The sequence below is a fragment of the Camelus ferus genome, chromosome 14 (genome assembly GCF_009834535.1).
Source record: "Camelus ferus isolate YT-003-E chromosome 14, BCGSAC_Cfer_1.0, whole genome shotgun sequence".
NCBI lineage: Eukaryota > Metazoa > Chordata > Mammalia > Artiodactyla > Camelidae > Camelus > Camelus ferus.
The window spans coordinates 24,977,421-24,994,173 of NC_045709.1; the positions used below are offsets into that span (position 1 = coordinate 24,977,421).

The following is a 16,753-nucleotide window of genomic DNA, read 5'->3' on the forward strand; positions in this document are numbered from 1 at the left end:
GGGCATGGGATGGAGGCTGAGCGGCTGCCTCAGGACCGGTGGGGGGTCTCAGCCATGGCTCCATCTGTGTGTGTCAAGGAAGCCCCCTCCCCGTTTCATCTCATTGTCACACACACCGAGAGTCAGGACCCGTGTTGTGCAACATTGCAGAAAAGGAAACTGGGGGTGGAGGAAAGGGACTGCCAGAGGCCACGCTACGTGGGGGAGGCCAACGGCGTCTGGGCTCGGAGGGGAGCAGCGCCGAACTAACAACGAACAGTGATGGAAATAAAATCCCCACAACAGTCAGTGGATCCGGAATAAGGCAGAAGAAGAACAGGAGAGAAACACCAGTGGGACAAATGGGTGGTAGATTTAGACCCAAGCATAACAATGGTCATATTAAACGAAATGGTCTAAACATCCCAATTCAAAGGCAGGTGTTGTCATAGGGGATTTTTAAAAAGGAAGACCCTGCTACCTACAAAAGGCCCACTTAATTTTTTTAGGGCGGGAGGTAATATTTATGTATTTACCTATTTATTAAATGGAGGTGCTGAGGATTGAACCCTGGTCCGCACGCCTGCTGGGCACGCACTCTACCACTGAGCGATGCCCTCTCCCCCAGGAACCCACCTTAAATATAAAGAGTCAAACAGAGTAAATGCAAAACAATGGGAAGAGGTATATCATGAGAACACTGATCAAAAGAAAACCAGCACGGCTGTATTCATAACCAGACAAACGGACTTCAAGGCAAACAACAGGGCATCTTATTATGGTAAAGGGGTCAGTTACTCAAGACATGGCAATCCTAAGCATTTATACAACAAACTTTTTAAAAAACTTAAAAATACATGAAACAAAACTCAGTAGGACTGTAATGAGAAAGAGACATAATTATGTAATACAATAATTATAACTGGAGAATTTCAATACTCCATCCTCAGAAACTGGCAGAACCAGTGGGCAGGACCTCAGCAAGGACAGTGGGTTTGAGCAACACTGTCTTCTCCCTTGACCTAATGGACATTTCTAGAACATTCCATCCAATAAGATGGACCATATTCTGGCCACAAAACAACTTTGAAAAGGCAAAAAGGATACAAGTCATACACAGTATGTTCTCTTTCCACAATGAAACTGAACTGTAAATTATAACATTCTAAAATATTTGGAAACTCCCCAAATTGTTGGAAACTAACACAGTTGTAAATAACCCACAGGTCAAAGGAGACAGCGAAAGGAACATGAGGAAGTATTTTGAAATGGAGGAAAATGACTAAATTAAATACAGGATTCAAAGTGTGTCAGATGCCACCAAAGTACTGCTTTAAGAGAAATTTATAGCAGTAAATGCGTGTGTTAGAAAAGAAGTAATATCTCAAACCGGTAATATCTCAGACCTCAGCTCAGTTACGAGCGGGTGTACGTGAATACATTTTCTTAAACCAGCTCTCTACCAAATGGGAGGTGCTGTGTTGCTGGGACCCCAGCTCAGTAAAGGGGTGAATGGGAACTACAGCGAAGGGGACTGAGGTCCAGGCCAACAGGTTAGGGGCCCCGAAGGCTCCGTCCAGCCAGGACCGTGCTGACGCCCAGGCAGCTGGGTCCTCACCCAGTGCAGACCCTCCCAGAGGCACACAGAGGGGCCAGGACCGAACTCTGAGAACTGCCTCATTCCTCAAATACACACAAACAATGCAGAAAGTAATTGCAAACAGTTTCTACAAGTTCTCACGCTTCTTGAAATACGCCCACCGGCTGCCGGTTTAGAAGCCCTAGGAAATACCAGAAGTGTCGCTGATTAATTTAAAGGTCTGGCGTAAAAGCCAACTAAAGAATTTTTCTCCCCAGCCGGATTTTTTGAAACCAGGACTTCTTAAGCACAACAAGCAGGGATATTAACATGATCAATATTCTGCATTAAGTGCCTTGGCATCTGCAGTCGACTTTTGAGTCACTGGGCGTTTGAGTCGCCTACTGACAAGGGAGTGTCTGGTAACTAGCTGAGACACAGGTGCGGATGACTTAGTTGTTAAATTGTTAACTCTGTAGGACTCAGCAGCATCCATTGCCCGAATTTACCACTTTAATACTTGCGAACCCCACCTTCAAACCAGTGACCTCAGAGAATCACCAGCCGCACAATCTTACTCTCCCTCCAGGAAGGAAGGCGAGGAGAAACAGGTGCAGACTCAGGGCGTGGAGCCCACCAAGCCAAGCGCGCCCTTGCGCAGGGGGTGGCTGGCTGTGCCTTTCATCTTCACGTTGGGGGCGGGGACCCGGGAGCAGGGTGTGCAGGCCCCCTCCCTGCGGTGTGGGGCTCGCTGCCTGCTTCCTTCCTGAGAGTGGCCTGCTATGTTTTGGTTTTGCTTGTTTGTGTGTTTTCTGCCTGTGACTTTGCAAAATATTCCGGGAGGAGAGACAGAAAAAAAGTCTTGGTTTCCAAGAACAAGCAGAAAGTTGCTTTCAGTTTAAACATCTCCTGGGAAACCTCAAGGGTTTGAGAGTCATCATTATGCAAAACAAGGGTTACAATAGGAAGTAACTTCATCTCGCTCCCTGGACCCCACTGGGACTCGAGCTGACTTCACTGTGTCTTTTCTCCAGTGGGTTTTAAGTCTTGAGAAAATGTGCCCCCCGATCGAAGACGCGGGAAAGGATGTGGCAGATGTAGGGTGGAAGGGGCTTCAATCCGGCGAAGGCTCCAACTGCACCTGTCAGGTTGCTCCTGGCTGTGACCTCTTCTGTGCTTTTCACCATCTCGACTAAATAAGCTTCATCGCTGCCTGGGGAGAAACATCTTCGCTGGGACCACTTGGTCTCGGCGGCCAGCGAGTAGAGTCCCCTCGTGCCGACGACCTGTTTCCCCTCCGCCCTTGATCTTCCGGGAGAAAACCGGCTCGGCCCGGCGGCGGCGGCGGCTGGCGCGGCGCGGCGCGGCGCGCCCCGCCCGCCCCGCGCGGCCCCGAGGCCGGTCCTGCCCGCGCGCCCCGCCCCCGCCCCCGCCCAGCCCCGCTCGAGCGCCGAGGTGCAGCCGCCGAGATGTGACCTTCAGAGCCGCCTGCACAGGATGATCGGAGCCACCGCCCCGCGGCGCCCGCGGCTCGCCACGGACCCCCGGGCGCTCTGACCGCGCGCCCGGCTCCCGGCCCCGGTCCTCTCCGGGTCCTCGTCCCCGGCCCCCGCCCCGCCCCGCCATGCCGCCGCCGCCCGGGCCCGCAGCCGCCCTGGGCACCGCGCTGCTGCTGCTCCTGCTGGCCTCCGAGTCTGCTCACAGTGAGTACCGCGCGGGGCCGCGGCGCCGGGGGCCGGGAGAGCCCCCGAACACCCCGCCACCCGAGGGCCAGGGGAGCTCCGGTGCCCGCACCCCGACCCAGCCCGCGTGCGCCCACCCTGTGCGCCGCCGCATCCCGGGGCCCGCGGCCGGGAGGACGAGGCGTGCGGGGCCGCACTGACGGCGTGTCCCCGCTCTCTCCCCGCTCCTCCCGCTCCTCCCCGCGGCGTCCTCCCGCCCGCGCCGGGAAGCCGTGATGCTGCGGGCGCGCGAGGCGGCGCAGTTCCTGAGGCCCAGACAGCGCCGCGCCTATCAGATCTTCGAGGAGGCCAAGCAGGGCCACTTGGAGAGGGAGTGCATCGAGGAGCTGTGCAGCCAGGAGGAGGCCCGGGAGGTGTTCGAGAACGACCCCGAGACGGTGAGCACGCGGGCAGGGCTCGGGCGGTGCGGTGTGCGCCCCGGGCGCCTTGGGGCTCCGCGGCGGGGCTGGGCTGGACCGCGATGCGGAGCGGAGAGGCGGCCGCGGCGCCTCCAGCGCTGTCCCTGCAGCACCGCGTTTTGGGGGACACGGTCTGCCCGCGCCCTGGTGGGGAGCCCCGGGGTTCTTCCGCAGTGCAGACTTCCCTGCGCGGAGCCCTTCATAGCAGGGGGCCTGCTACCGGCGCGCCTGCGACTCTTCAGCAGGGAGGCGGTTCAACAGGGAGGCGGTCAGGAATGACGAAAGGGCCGGGCCCTAGGGTGTGGGGAGAGGGCTTGGCAGTCTTCAAGCCTCCTGTTTTGGGGCTCCAGTTCTCCTGGTGACCCCGGGTGCTCGCGTTAGCTGAGGAGGGAGAGACAGATGTCTCCATGGGGTCCCACTGACACCCTGAAGTTACCTTCTATCAGCAGGCTTCTGAAGGCAGCCACTTTAAAGGAAATACGCGATAATATGAGAGCTCCGCCAGAGTGAAGTAGAGTCCGTTTTAAAATGTAAAAGAAAGAAATGGCTTAAAAACCACCACAGCTTCCTACTCGCCTCCCCCTTCACTGGCTTGGAGGTGAGGAATGGAGCCTCTGCTTGAAAGGTGTGAGGACTGGCACTGCTGCCGCAGCAGGTCCCAAAATATGATGACAAGAATAGCACTGGAACATATACCGGGAGGGGTCAGGGGTCTGTCGGGGTGGGAAGCAAGGAGGGACCTGGCCCCTTCAGCAAGGGGCACTCTTGGAAGCAGCTGGTGACTTCAGGAGCCTGACGTGCTGGCTCAGGACACATTTCTATTAATAATGTCCTTGGAGCATGTGGGGTGGCTGAGCCGCCGACTGCAGGGAGCAGCCCAAGTGTGGATGGTGTCTGCGGAGCAGCCAGAGAGCCGTGCCGTCTTGGGGGTGTGGTGGGGGGAGGAGACGTTGCTTAAGAACATCGGTGGCAGTGGTGCCCGGTGGGCCCCTGGGTGCATGTCTGTCTCAGAAAGGTGACTTTGGGAAGTGAAAGTGATGGAAAGGGGAGGACTCGCACTGCATCAGTTCGCACCATGAGCTCAGGGTGACTTCACAGCTGCTGTTGGTTCTACAGGAAGTTTTCTTTCAAAGCATTCTTCTGGGAGTAAAGAAACATCACATGCAGTAAACACATGGCCGGGAGGGATGTGGGCTTTGACTTCCACTTTACAACCCCTCTGTCCCCTTCCTGAAACCAGCCCGAGAGTGGTGGGCCAGGCTGCAGTGTCCCTGGTGTCCCCTGCGGCTTGGCTGGTGGCTGCACCGGGACAGGTGCTCTCTCGGGTCACTGCCCTTGGGGTCAACAGCAACACGGTTCTGCTGGTCTTTTCTGGACTATTTTCCCATGTCTTTAATGCTGAGTCCCAGTGGCCCAGTTTTCCGAAGGTCCCGGAGGCAGGCTGTGTGCCCAGCAGCCGAGGGTCACCGCCCAGCTGCAGGCTCGTGTGACAGGTGCAGTGCTCACCAGCCCCGTGCAAGCCCAGAGCGTTTGCTTGTCCAGGGTGTGGTCTGGGCCTGCAGGTGACAAGAGTTCAGGGCAGCGAGGCCACCGCCGCCCCGACCCGCCCACGGCCCTGCTGCCTGGACAGCCTGCACTCAGTCCCCGTGTCCTCCTCCCCCGAGCCGTCTCCTCTCTCAAGCTGCCTTTATATTTTAATGATCTCTGTCTACAAACATATGAAGTGAAGACAAGAAAAAGAATCAGTGCTCACTGACTGTGACTTTAATGCAACCACCCTTTCTGTGCGGGGACTTTGAACTTTCCTGCGCTTTTCCTGAGGTGGAGTTGCTGGAACCCTGCAGGGCATCCTCTCCGAGCCAGCCGGTCCGGGACGTGTGAGTTCCTTTCATATCAAGGCGTCTATAATTTTCCTGTCCTTGTCCCTGACCCCCACCCCCAAACAGCATGCATCTTCCCCTTTATCCACCAGCTCCCCGAGGCAGAGCAGCTGCTCTGTGCCTCCCGTGCAGTGAGTTGGCTGCAGACCCTTCATTTTAACCTGCACCTTGCATCCTGTGTGGATCGCTATGTAGACTGCTGGCTCTCTTGTCTGGATTTGGCCCTTGGTTAGTCTTCCTCTTCCTTGAGAGGCAATGTGGAACGCTGGGGTCCACACCGTCCCTTCCGCACTCTGGGGAGAGCCAGGATCCCGGGGTAGGGGGAGCCCCTGCAAACTCCGTCCACTGCTAACACAGCTGTGGAAGAGCAGCACTCTTGAACGAGGTGGTCCTGTGAAATGATCAGCGGGTTCCTCTGCTCCACAAGGTTTGGGACTCTCTTTAGAAGTATTAATTCCTTCCCTTCAAGTGTTGCTCATTGTGAGTGTTTGTGGGTTGAGGCCGACAGAGTGACTGGATGAGGTGCCCTGACCTCAGTTCAGGAGCCACCAGGACTGCTGCCCGTGTCCTAAAGTCCTGTAGGTTCTTCGGGCTGTGACCTGCCTGCTGTCTCAAGCGGCTGCCTGTAGGAAACGCCAGTCTTCACCGGCCAGGGCCACTCTGGGGCCGCACCCTTGGCCGCCTGTCCTCAGTGTGTCTGGCTTAGTTGGAGCCACACGCCTGGTGCAGGATTGACGACGCTGCTCTTTGCTGCCGGCAGGGAAGGTGCTGCCTCTCCCGTTCCCGTTCCTGGGGCTCCAGGGTGCCCTGGGAGCGAGTAGGGAGTGGGCAGGCATGGGCACCTGGACTGCTCTCTGGGCTGCAGACCCCTCCCTGGAATTCGGGGGCTCTGCTCCTGAGTGGTCTGTGCTGGGTGTATTCTAGGGTCTTTCTGCCAAACAGCTTGTTCCAAACTGGGCCGTCTTCCTCTTTGGGAAGGGCAGGTGCTTGACCTTCATTCAGAACTCTCCTTTGAGCAGGTAGCTGGGGGCACATGGCTCCTTCCTGATTCTGGGGTTATCACACACCTGTGCCGGAAAGGAAGCAGCCTGGGGGCTTTCCTGACCCCAGGGGTCCTGGCCCCACTGCCCCCCTGCCTCGCAGGGGAGTGTCCAGGCTACAGCTCAGGCCCTCTCGACCTTCCAACCCTCCCCCGAGCCCAGGGGTGATTGGATTCCCACCTTATCTTGCTTTCTTTTCACATTGTTACTCTCTCTTCCTGACATTTCTGTCCTGGCGTCCCGCTCAGAAGGCTCTGGGTCGCCAGTCCCCCACATGTCTCTGCTGGACTCTCCTGAGTTCTTCCCAAAGCTCCCCCAGGCCAGCCCAGAGTCACCCTTCTACGTAAGTCCTTTAAGGCAGGCAGGTTCCGGGCGCCGATACCAGCTCAGTAATCACTCTCGGCTCCCGGAAAGGATTCTGGACAAAAGACTCCCTCAGCCTGACCTGCTGCCCGGTCATAGGTCACCACCTGCAGCAGCTGGTGCCACCCCAAGGCCCGTGGACTGGAAAGAATCCAGGCCCTGGCCCTTGACCCCCGCCTCCATTAACTGAGACGCAAACAGTAATGACCCCAGTACTGGCAGCACAGGGCGTCACACCCTGGGGGCCTCTCAGCATCCGAGCACAGCCTGAGCCTGACGTCTGACCCGGTGTGTTCCTCCTCCACCGCGTGTCTCTTTCTGTGTCTGTCTCTCTCTGTCTCTGTCTCTCTCCCTCCATCTCTCTCCCGTCACCTCTACCCCCGACCCCCACTCTCTCAGACGTGAGGACCTGGTGGTGGGGATGATCAGGGTTGGAGGAGCCCCGTGGTGCTGCTGGCCTTGACTTAACCATGTCTGCCAACCCCTGTCTGCCTGAGATCCAGAGTCTGGGGAAAGCTGAGGGTGGCACCCCAAGGGAGGTGAAGGCCCTTCCCTCAAGTCTCCCCTATGTTGGAGTGGCCTGAGGGGTCTCGTGCAGGACGGAATTGGAGTCCAGCAGGAGGATGGGAAGGAAGAGGGGGACCTTGTCACCTCCAGTGACCTCCAGGACAGCTTGGCCCACCTGCCCCCCAAAGCCCCACTGACCCTGACAGCCGTCCCTACCACTCGGACACTCAGACACCCTCAGACTCACACCCTCACTGTCCTCTCTGCCGCTCTGGGGTCCACGGGGGATGAGACCCGGCCCCTGGCCCTGCACAGCCCCGCCCCCCTCCCACTGGCCACACAGGCCTCCAGGCACAAGGCCTCCAGGCTGGGCCCTGGCCCCGGGCGCTCCCCTGGAGGCTGAGGAAGCCGGCAGGGGCTGGATTCTCTGAAGTGTTGTTCGACCGGTTGTGTTTTCTCCGGATTTGGCTCCCGCAAAGCTCCGAGGTCTGCAGACGGCTGCTTAGGCCTGGGCCAGCACGCAGGTCCCGGTGCCAGGCCTGCTGCTCCCTGGTGGGCCCCGGGGGAGAGGAGGGCTCTCTCCAGCCCCTCAGATGCTTGTTTTAATCCCTGGGGTCTGCAGGACTCAGAGCTGGTCTCTCCAGCCTAATGACAGGGCAGGCCTTGCAAATCACGCCTCATCCTCGCCAGTGGGCTCAGCTCTGTGGAAAACCGACTGAAGGGATTCTGAACACACCGAAGGTCTGCTGTGTTACTTAGGGACAGAGCACCCTTGTGAGAAGCTGATGCTTGTGGCCTGTTTCTTGACATTCCAAGCAGCCGGGCCAGGACATTCCAAACACTTCCAGGTTATTATTTTACCCCGGCACTGCTGGCAGGTGTCCGACTTCTTCACGCTGCGTTTCCTGCGGTCAGAGGTGGGGCTGTCTCTGTGAGGTGCGGACTTTGCTGTGGTTTGGGGGTTAGTATTTGATGTTGGCAGTGCTCTGCCCGTTCGGGGGTTATTTTGGCCCAGTGATTTCACTGCAAACCTGGTGCGTATACCTTGTAAATTTTGAGCCTGACAGAGTGCAGTTCGTTAAGCTTAAAAATAATTTTTAGGGAGGAGCAGGAGGTGGGAGAGATCTTTATTTCCCTCGGGGGGAAAATTGTACTGACTGAAAACACGCTTTTCAGAGGAGGTAGTAACGTGTTACTGTCACACTTTTCATTCTTATTTTCTTGGATTTTTTCCCCCAAATTGTGGGTGAAGTTTGTTTTCCTCCAGTTAGTGCTCACAATAATAAAACACATTCTTTTCCACATCTGTTCCCCAAACCTGCCATCTAGACCCAGTTCTCTGAGTACCTCTTCTTACAACATTGTGTTCCATGGAAGTCTCACAGCTGGGCTCTGCCAGCTTGTGGTCACCGCTGCAGCGGCCAGGGGCCCCTGCGGCCGGGTGGGGGCCGCCCACCCAGGACTGAGGCATGACTGGCGGCTGCAGGTGCAGTCCCCGGGGCGGGGGTGGGCGGGCTAGGTTTGGACACTTGTCTCTTTAGTGCATCTGCACCGCTTCAGATTGAAATGGAAGAACGGGACAGGTTAGGAGGGGGCTGCTGGCCGCCGCCAGGGCCAGGCAGGCATGCTCCCCTCCCGTGTCGTGTCAGCAAACCCTGACAAAGTCATCACAGAAGTCGCTGGGTCCTCACCCACCTCTGCGCCCTCTGGGTTTGTCTCCTTTGGCACCAGCGCATTCGATGCTGCCGAAAACTGCGCGCCTCCCTGCGTGGAGGGGTGGGGGCCGTGGTTCGGGCTGAGAAGCACCGAGCTGCGTGTCATCTTCCCTTTCACGTGCCAGGAGCAGCAGGCTTTTGAACTAGCGTGTGTCACAGAATTGCAGGTGCGCCCCAGGCAGACAGGAGTCCTAGCACCACCTGGTTTGAAGCGCTCCTGAGCCGCAGCCCAGGAGCTCACGGGGGCTCGTCGGAGCCAGATCTCTAGGGGGAGGATATGGAGGAGACACCAGGCTCCTTGTGGACGCTGCAGGGACCAGGCCCTAGGGCATCGCCTGCTCCTGGAGGCCCTGACTTTGCCCACAGGCTGTCTCCGACCACGCTGTTTGGACTGCTAACTTGTTCATGTTGTTCTCTGTCGAGTGTTTTACTTTGCTGTTTTGCATGATGAGAAAGTGTATCTTACTTTCCTGAATGACGTACAGGGAAGCATGACCTGCGTGTCTGATGTGGCTGCCTGTGTCCTGTGTGGGTCCAGTGAAGGGCCATACGTGGTGCCTGAGATGCCCCTCTTTTCCTCTCCTCCTTCCCCAGCCTGATCGGGGCACTGCCGCCTCTCAGGCCATGGGGTGAAGCCGCAGCCCCACCACCACCACCACTGCTTGGAACCAGTGGCCTTGTCCCGAGGCCACCGCCACGGCCCTCCCAAGACGGGCCGACACTCAGTCCTCTTCATGCTGCCGGACGGCTGCACGGTGTCCCCCTGCAGCTTTGGGATGGGGCCCAAGCCCCCGCGTCCCCCCGTGCACCTGAGACCAGGTAGGCCTCGTCCCTGCCCAGAGCCCGCTGGTTCCGCTCCGTCCTGGGCCCCAAAACTTGAGGTGGAACGTACTCTACTCACAGGCCCGTCGGGGGCACGTCTTTGTGTCCGGCAGACAGACAGCGTGTGGGGCTCCGCTGGGCACCCCAGGGCCGGCTGCCGCGTGCTGGCGGGGACGGAGCTTCCATCTGACTGGGGAGGTTGTGGTTCCTCACGGCCGCTGTGACACACCAGCACAGACCTACACGTCTGGAGGCAGGGTCTGAAGTGAGTCTGGGGGTGCTGCTCCCCCAGGGGATCCAGGTGAGAACCCTCTCCTGCCTCTTCCAGCTTCTAGAGGCACCACATCCCCTGGCCCCTCTTCCACCTTCACGGCCAGTAGGGTCGGCGGCTCTTTTCTTGATCTGGCTCCTTTCATTTCTGGCTCTCCTGCCGCCTTGCTCTTCCACATCTGAGGACCTGGTGGTCCCACGGAGCCCCAGGTGACGGCCTCCTCTCCTGACCAGCACCTCCTTGCCTTTGCTGCACAGCCCACCGGATTGGCAGGTGCCAAGGAGGAGGACCTGGACATCTTTGGGTTGTTCTTGTGCCACCAGAGGGAGCATGAAGGACTTGGCACTGGGCCTGGCGCTTAGAAATCCCTCAATACAACATAGCTGTAGTTTGAGTAAAGTTCTGCTGGTTTAATTCTGTGAGTTTCATTTCACTGGGAGGACATGGCAGCCTGGCAGATAAGGCTTAGTACCCTGTGAGGCTTAGTACTGCCTTGTGGGGCTTAGTACTACCATGTGAGGCTTAGTACTGCCATGTGAGGCTTAGTGCTCTGTGAGGCTTAGTACCACCCTGTGAGGCTCTTAGTACCCGGTGAGGCTTAGTGCCCAGTGAGGCTCTTAGTACCCAGTGAGGCTTAGTACCCGGCGAGGCTTAGCTGTTTCCTCTCCTGCCCATGAGCACCCCAGCCACTCGAGTGACATCGCCACTTTTGGCCTTGAGAACAGAAGAGTTTACCGAGCAAAGCTGTGGGTGATCAGTGCTGTGAAGGGGAGAGCCAGCAGCTCTCAGAGGCCTTGGCCAGGAGGGCACGTTAGACAGGAAGAGAGGCCACTGAGAGTGCCCCACTCAAAACTGATCAGGTTACACAGTGAGTGTACAAATTAAACTTGAGCATGAAACTGTAAATTAGAAAATCAGATTTATTCCATTTCATGCTGTATAAAATTTGGATTATAAGGGTAATTAGGCACTAAATTTTTAGAACGAAGAGACATTGAAGTAAGATTTGAGGGGAGGGGTAGGTCATATTTTTTCCAAAACAATAATGATTTTTAGAAAGCCAAAATTCTTCTTACCATAAATGGAGACACTTTTGCAGAAAGTATGTGCCACCTCTGTCAGTATTCCCACCACCTTCTCTTAATCCTGGACCACCAGGTTACTCTCTCCTGGAGCAGTTTTTCCATGATACTTGCAAACTTTCTCTTCTTCCATTTTTAATTGGTCTAAAGCCTTATTTATTAAAGCTTTAGCAGTGGCTGTTTCCCTAAACGTTCTCACTGACGTGTGAAACCTTGACTCTTGGTAGATTTATAATTTTACTTTGCAGGTGTTTATAATTCTGTTTGCACTGATTTGTCAGATTCAGCTAGCCTGGTATTGGCTGCATAAATTTGGAAAATGTAAACAACAGAGGTTTAAATGAGGTAGTTTATTTCTCAGGTAAAAAAAAGTGGGAGGCAGGCTGACCAGGGCTGCTCAATGGCAAGTGTCCCAGGACTCACACAGCCTATGTGTGCTCCACTGGACTGGTGCACGGCCTTGTCTTCCAGGCCTCCTCATATACTGGGTAAGATGCTGGAGCACGAGCCATCACATCTGCATTCCGGCAAGGAGGATGGAGAACCAACGCGCCCCACTCTCTTCACTCAGTCTCACTCTCTGTATCTCATTGGCCAGAATTTAGTCACATGACCAGCCTAGATGCAACGGAGGCTGGGCGGTGTAGTCTCGTAGCTGGAGGCATTGCAGCTCCAAATAAATCCAGAGTTCTGTTACTGAGGATGAAGGGAGAGTCGTGGATTGTGGGCGGCAGCTGTAAATCTCTGCCGCGGGGGAGAGGTGTGTGGAAGCAGATCTGTTCTACACGGTTCATTTGTCCACGAGCACTTCCACACCTGGCAGTCGATGCTGTCGTTAACCACGTCGGAGACCTGTGCTGTACCTCGTAACCCAGAGCTTGGAGGAACCAGCCGCTCCTCCACTTCGTGGGGGCCTGGGCAGTCGCCTGTCACCTGAGCCATCAGCCGCAACTGGGGGCCAGGGGCAGGGCTGCCACCCTCTGCCTTAGGGCCTGGCTGACCCAGAGGGGCTGGAGGACTCGCTCAGGGCTTCCTGCAGGTGCTTCACCAGCAGCTGGTGCCCTCGGTGCCCAGAGCAGGTGGGAAGCACGTGGAGGCCGTGTGGCGAGAAGCTGCTGTGGGCAGGTGCAGACTGCAGCGGGAGCTCTTGGTGAGTAAGGAGCGCGGGTTCCACGCGCCCAAGGCCACAGCTGCTCTGCCAGGGCCCTGAGCATCTGGACAGCAGCGAGTATCGTCCTAAACTGGTGTGAAAGGACCCGGAGAGCTGGGCTTTCCAGGGGTCCGTAGCTACCCCCAAGGGTCCCCTGTGGCCAGAGGATTAGTCAGTTCCTCTGTTTCCTGGGGTGAGACCTTCTGCACGCGGCACATCGACCGGCCAAGTGTGCATCACACCCGCGCGTCTGCCTGCCTCGTCAGGGACCATAGACTTTTGGAAACAAATTTTGGGGCAGTTATCCATCAAAGGAAGTAATCAATTCTTAGTCTACTGTTTGAGAAGTAGCCACATGTATTGTGATGTGGTACGTGACTCCTGTTCCCTCGTGTAAATCCAGGTGAAGCTCCCAGATTCTCCACGACAGAGTGAATCCTGCACCCCGACCCTGGTGTCTGCAAGGCCACGTCCACGGGGCTCCCAGCCGAGCTGGGAAGGGCGCTGCCCAGTCCATCCATCCGTCCATGGGGGGCAGGCAGTGAGGGCACCGTGGGGAAGGCTGCGCAGTGTCGGGCTGGAGGCCCTCTTTCATCCGTGGCTTACCCGGGCCCTGCCACCATGTTCCTGGCCTCTGGGGAGCCCAGAGGTTTGGACATGAAGGTGTTTGGTAGCCATCGGAGGCCAAGTTCCAGAACCTTCCCAGCTGCAAGTGTGCCTTGTTTATAAGCTGCAGGAGGCGGCTGTTTTCAGTCTTGTGCTGTTTGAGCCCAGGTGGTGGTTCCATCTCAATAGCGCACGTTCCAACAGACTTGGCTCCCATGTCTTTGACTATTTTCAGAAGGCGAATCTGCCCTCAGAGCGTCACGTTTGATAGAGAGACCCCCAGAAATCCCCCTCCCCACCCAGCCACAGAGGCCCAGGGAGGGACCCCAGAGGACAGTGCATGTAGGGGATTTGGAGCTGCAGGCAGGCGGGCTGCCTGGAGGAGGCTTGCCCAAGGTCCTTGCTTCTGGAGCTGCAGTTCCAGAACCAAGTGTCCCGCGGTGAGGGTGCTGGGGGTGGCCAGTCGACAGTCCTCGCTGACCCAGCCCAGTGAGGGTGGGCTGCTCCCTGCATTTCTTGACCTTTGCCTTGAGGGGTGGAGTCGCTATCTGGGCACAGACCCCGCCGGGAAGTCGGGGTCCTGGTGGTCAGCACAGGTGGAGGCCAGTGTGAGGTCTGTCCATGAAGGGGCTTCTCAAGGATCTCACCAGCCACAGGCTCTCGCCGCACCTTCCGTCATCGGTGAGGCGGCCGCCGGGCCAGACTCCTCAGGAGCAGAGACAGGGCCACGCAGAGAAACTCTCCCTGTGGCTTCAGAACAAATCGAAGCCTCGCTTTAGACCTGAGTGGACCCAGCTGCCCTCGGGCTCAGGCCCTCCCAGGGCCCCGGGTTCACAAGGCCGCAGGGAGCAGGTGGCATCTGAGGGCAGGTGCCCTGAGGCCAGAAGGGCGTGGTTTTCCTGTTAACAGTGCTCCTTCACAGCAGTAGGATTCATTATTAAAACACATTACATGGTACTGTTAACCAGTCACAATTTTGGAAAACACAGCACCCCTTCCTGGAAAGCTGCGGTCTGCAGGCATCTGTGTGTCGCTGGGGACTCTTCCTGTGGTTCTTAGCCGTCGTTCGGTTCTCAGTCTAACCCTTGGTTTCCTGGACCTGGGTGGGCACTTTCTGCGTCCGTCCTAATCCCCACCACCACTTTGTGACAAAGCCCAGTGGCCTCTGTTCTCCCTCTAAACCCAGGGCGATGCCACTACCCTGAGGGGCCCTGAGAGATCTGGTCACAGGGCCCCAGACTCCTTGTTTCTCTGTTCCTGGCGTCGGCTGGCGCAGGACTGAAAGCAAGAGAAAGAAATGGAGCCCAGCCTCAGGGTCCCAGGAGCCTAGAGGAGGGTGGTTCTCCCCCCTCCCCGGCTTCTGCCTGCCTGTTTGTCACCTTTGCACTGAATGTCACCTTTGAAACCATCACACAAGCTGAATCCCAAACTTACGTTGACTTTTACGTTTCTTTTAAAGAAGCTGAGTTTAAAAAATGGCATCTTTGCCAGAATGTCACTTTGTAAAAGCGCATCTGAGCACATCTCCGCAGGGCGAGCACCCCGCCCCACCCCGCCCCAGCTCGAGGGGCCCTGGCCGGGCGTGCGAGTGGAGGTGACAGACGCGGTGGCGCACGTGTCCTGCAGGCCGGGCGCCTCTGTGCACTCTGATGCCTCCCCCCAGCGGCCCCCCAGCTCTGGGGCCTCATCAGACTCCACAGCCTACCTGGAGCCTCAGTTCACTCGTCTGTGATAAGGGGGCTGATTACGACACCCTCCTTGGAGGCTGGTGTGGGGAGTAATCAAACAAGCAGCGTAGGAACCTGCAGTCCCACCAGCAGGCAGTTCACGTTGGCGTCTGGTCACCTGCTCCCTCAGGAGGGTCTTCAGGGCCAAGCTCTCCGAGGTCGGCCAGAGCAGAATACCCAGGCGCGCGGGGGCCAGGCTGCGGTGAGTCTGGGCCCACGCCCGGAGCTGCTGCTGGAGGGGTCAGGACAACAGCCTCCTGTCTGACCACCCTGTACTGTGCCAACCTCCTGATCTGCAGGCCTGGGTGGAAAGACCCCCGTTTATACCCTCCGAGCCCGTCCGGTAGCTTGTGTTCCAAGTACAGTAACTGCTGAGAGTCGCACAGAGACCTCGGATTTCCCCAAGGGCCCTGCGTCCCCGAGGGTCGAAGACTCAGTTTTCTTGGAACTTTTCTCGTCCCCCCACAAGACACTTCGCCCGCACTTTCAGTGGACACAGGTGGCCTGTGCTGGTCACTGCAGGTCTGGTCTCAGGCTTGCAGGCATCACGCCTCTCCCCGTGGTCTTAAGGCAGAAAGTGGCTTCCGGGGCCGTCCTGTCCCATGGGTGCTGAGCGCCTTCCTCAGACGCCGGCCTCCCTGGAGCCATTTCTGTCCGGGGTGGGGAGAGGGAGGCGCAGGTGACCAGCTGCTGGCGGGGGTGCTCGGACGCCTGGTACCTGCCACTGAACTCTTGCCTTCTCTTTTTCTGCAGGACTATTTTTATCCAAGATACTTAGGTAAGTTGAAATCACTGCTTCTAGTTGGGGGTGTGTGTCGCATGTTGGAGGGACAGGTGGTCAGACCCTGTCACTAAGTCATTCCTGAGGGAAGATGCTTAATCACACGTGAGTCTGGAACTGCCCAGAGCTCCCGGGTCAAAACCCTGGTCTGTGTCTCTCACACCATCATGGCGAGCTGGGTGACGCCCTCTGCTCTGCTCGGCTTCAGGCTTAGCTCGTTACGTGGGAACACGGTGACTGACTCGGTGTTTTCGGACTTCTTGGTCTCGGGACTGTTGACTCCGACGTCACTGAAGACCTCATAGGGCTTTCGTGTTCGTGGGCCGTGTATATCGCTGCTTGCCATGCTGCTCATTAAGGCCGAGAACGTTAGCGAGGTTTCTGTTCAGTTTGAACAACAGGTGTATGCAGGCACACCCTCAGCAGCGGGTCACCCGCTGGGCCTCTGGGAAGCCCTGGTGGCCCTCGGGGCCAACAGCGGGTCTCTTCAGTGCCGCCTGGAAGGCCCGGGTCCCCCAGACCTGCTTCCGAGTCGGCGTCTGCCCTTGCGAGGAGAGCGGTGTGTTCCGGAGCCTCCCTTTCAGTTGTGTGAATGCATGTTGGTAAAGTTCCCGTTGGCCTTAGAGCCTCTGGGACGTGCCCCTCTGTGTCCACATCTATCAGTAAGCAGAGTGGACCCGTGAGCAGCCCCAAGAAGCCCCCTGTGGGCTCCCTGCCGGCCTGCTCCCAGGCCTGTGGGCTTGCTTCCTCAGGCAAAGGTGGCAGTGGCCCCCGAGCCCACCTCCGGGGCCATCCGCTGCTGCACCCACATCCCACTTGGCTCGTGGGAGCAGTGGCCACCTACAGAAGGGCCAGGGGAGGGACAGTCGACAGCCCCTGTGCCCAAGTTCAAGTTCAGCTCACCCAGCCGCCCCTGCTCCTGCCCCGGGCCCTGCGCGGAGTGTCTGGATCCGCGTGGAGGAGCTCCATAGAGACTGGTGTCCAGACCCAGGGCCAGTGTGGGTGGAGGCTCAGCTCTGACCATGGCTGGGTGGCCCGCTGCGTGCCACCAGTGCCCCTTTGGAGACCACGTTCTCCACGTGGGAGGCGGCACCCCCATTTGCCAGTGTTG

At 57.7% G+C, this 16,753-nt stretch overlaps 1 protein-coding gene across 1 annotated transcript in view; it reads left to right on the forward strand.

The window, feature by feature from the left end:
- Positions 1-2,984: 2,984 nt before the first annotated feature.
- GAS6 (growth arrest specific 6) overlaps positions 2,985-16,753 on the forward strand; it is a 33,154-nt gene continuing 19,385 nt past the window's right edge. The window contains exons 1-3 of the mRNA XM_032496567.1: positions 2,985-3,261; positions 3,511-3,677; positions 15,615-15,639. Coding sequence (XP_032352458.1) covers positions 3,183-3,261; positions 3,511-3,677; positions 15,615-15,639 — 271 coding nt within the window. The 5' untranslated portion in view covers positions 2,985-3,182. The remainder of the gene's footprint in view (positions 3,262-3,510; positions 3,678-15,614; positions 15,640-16,753) is intronic.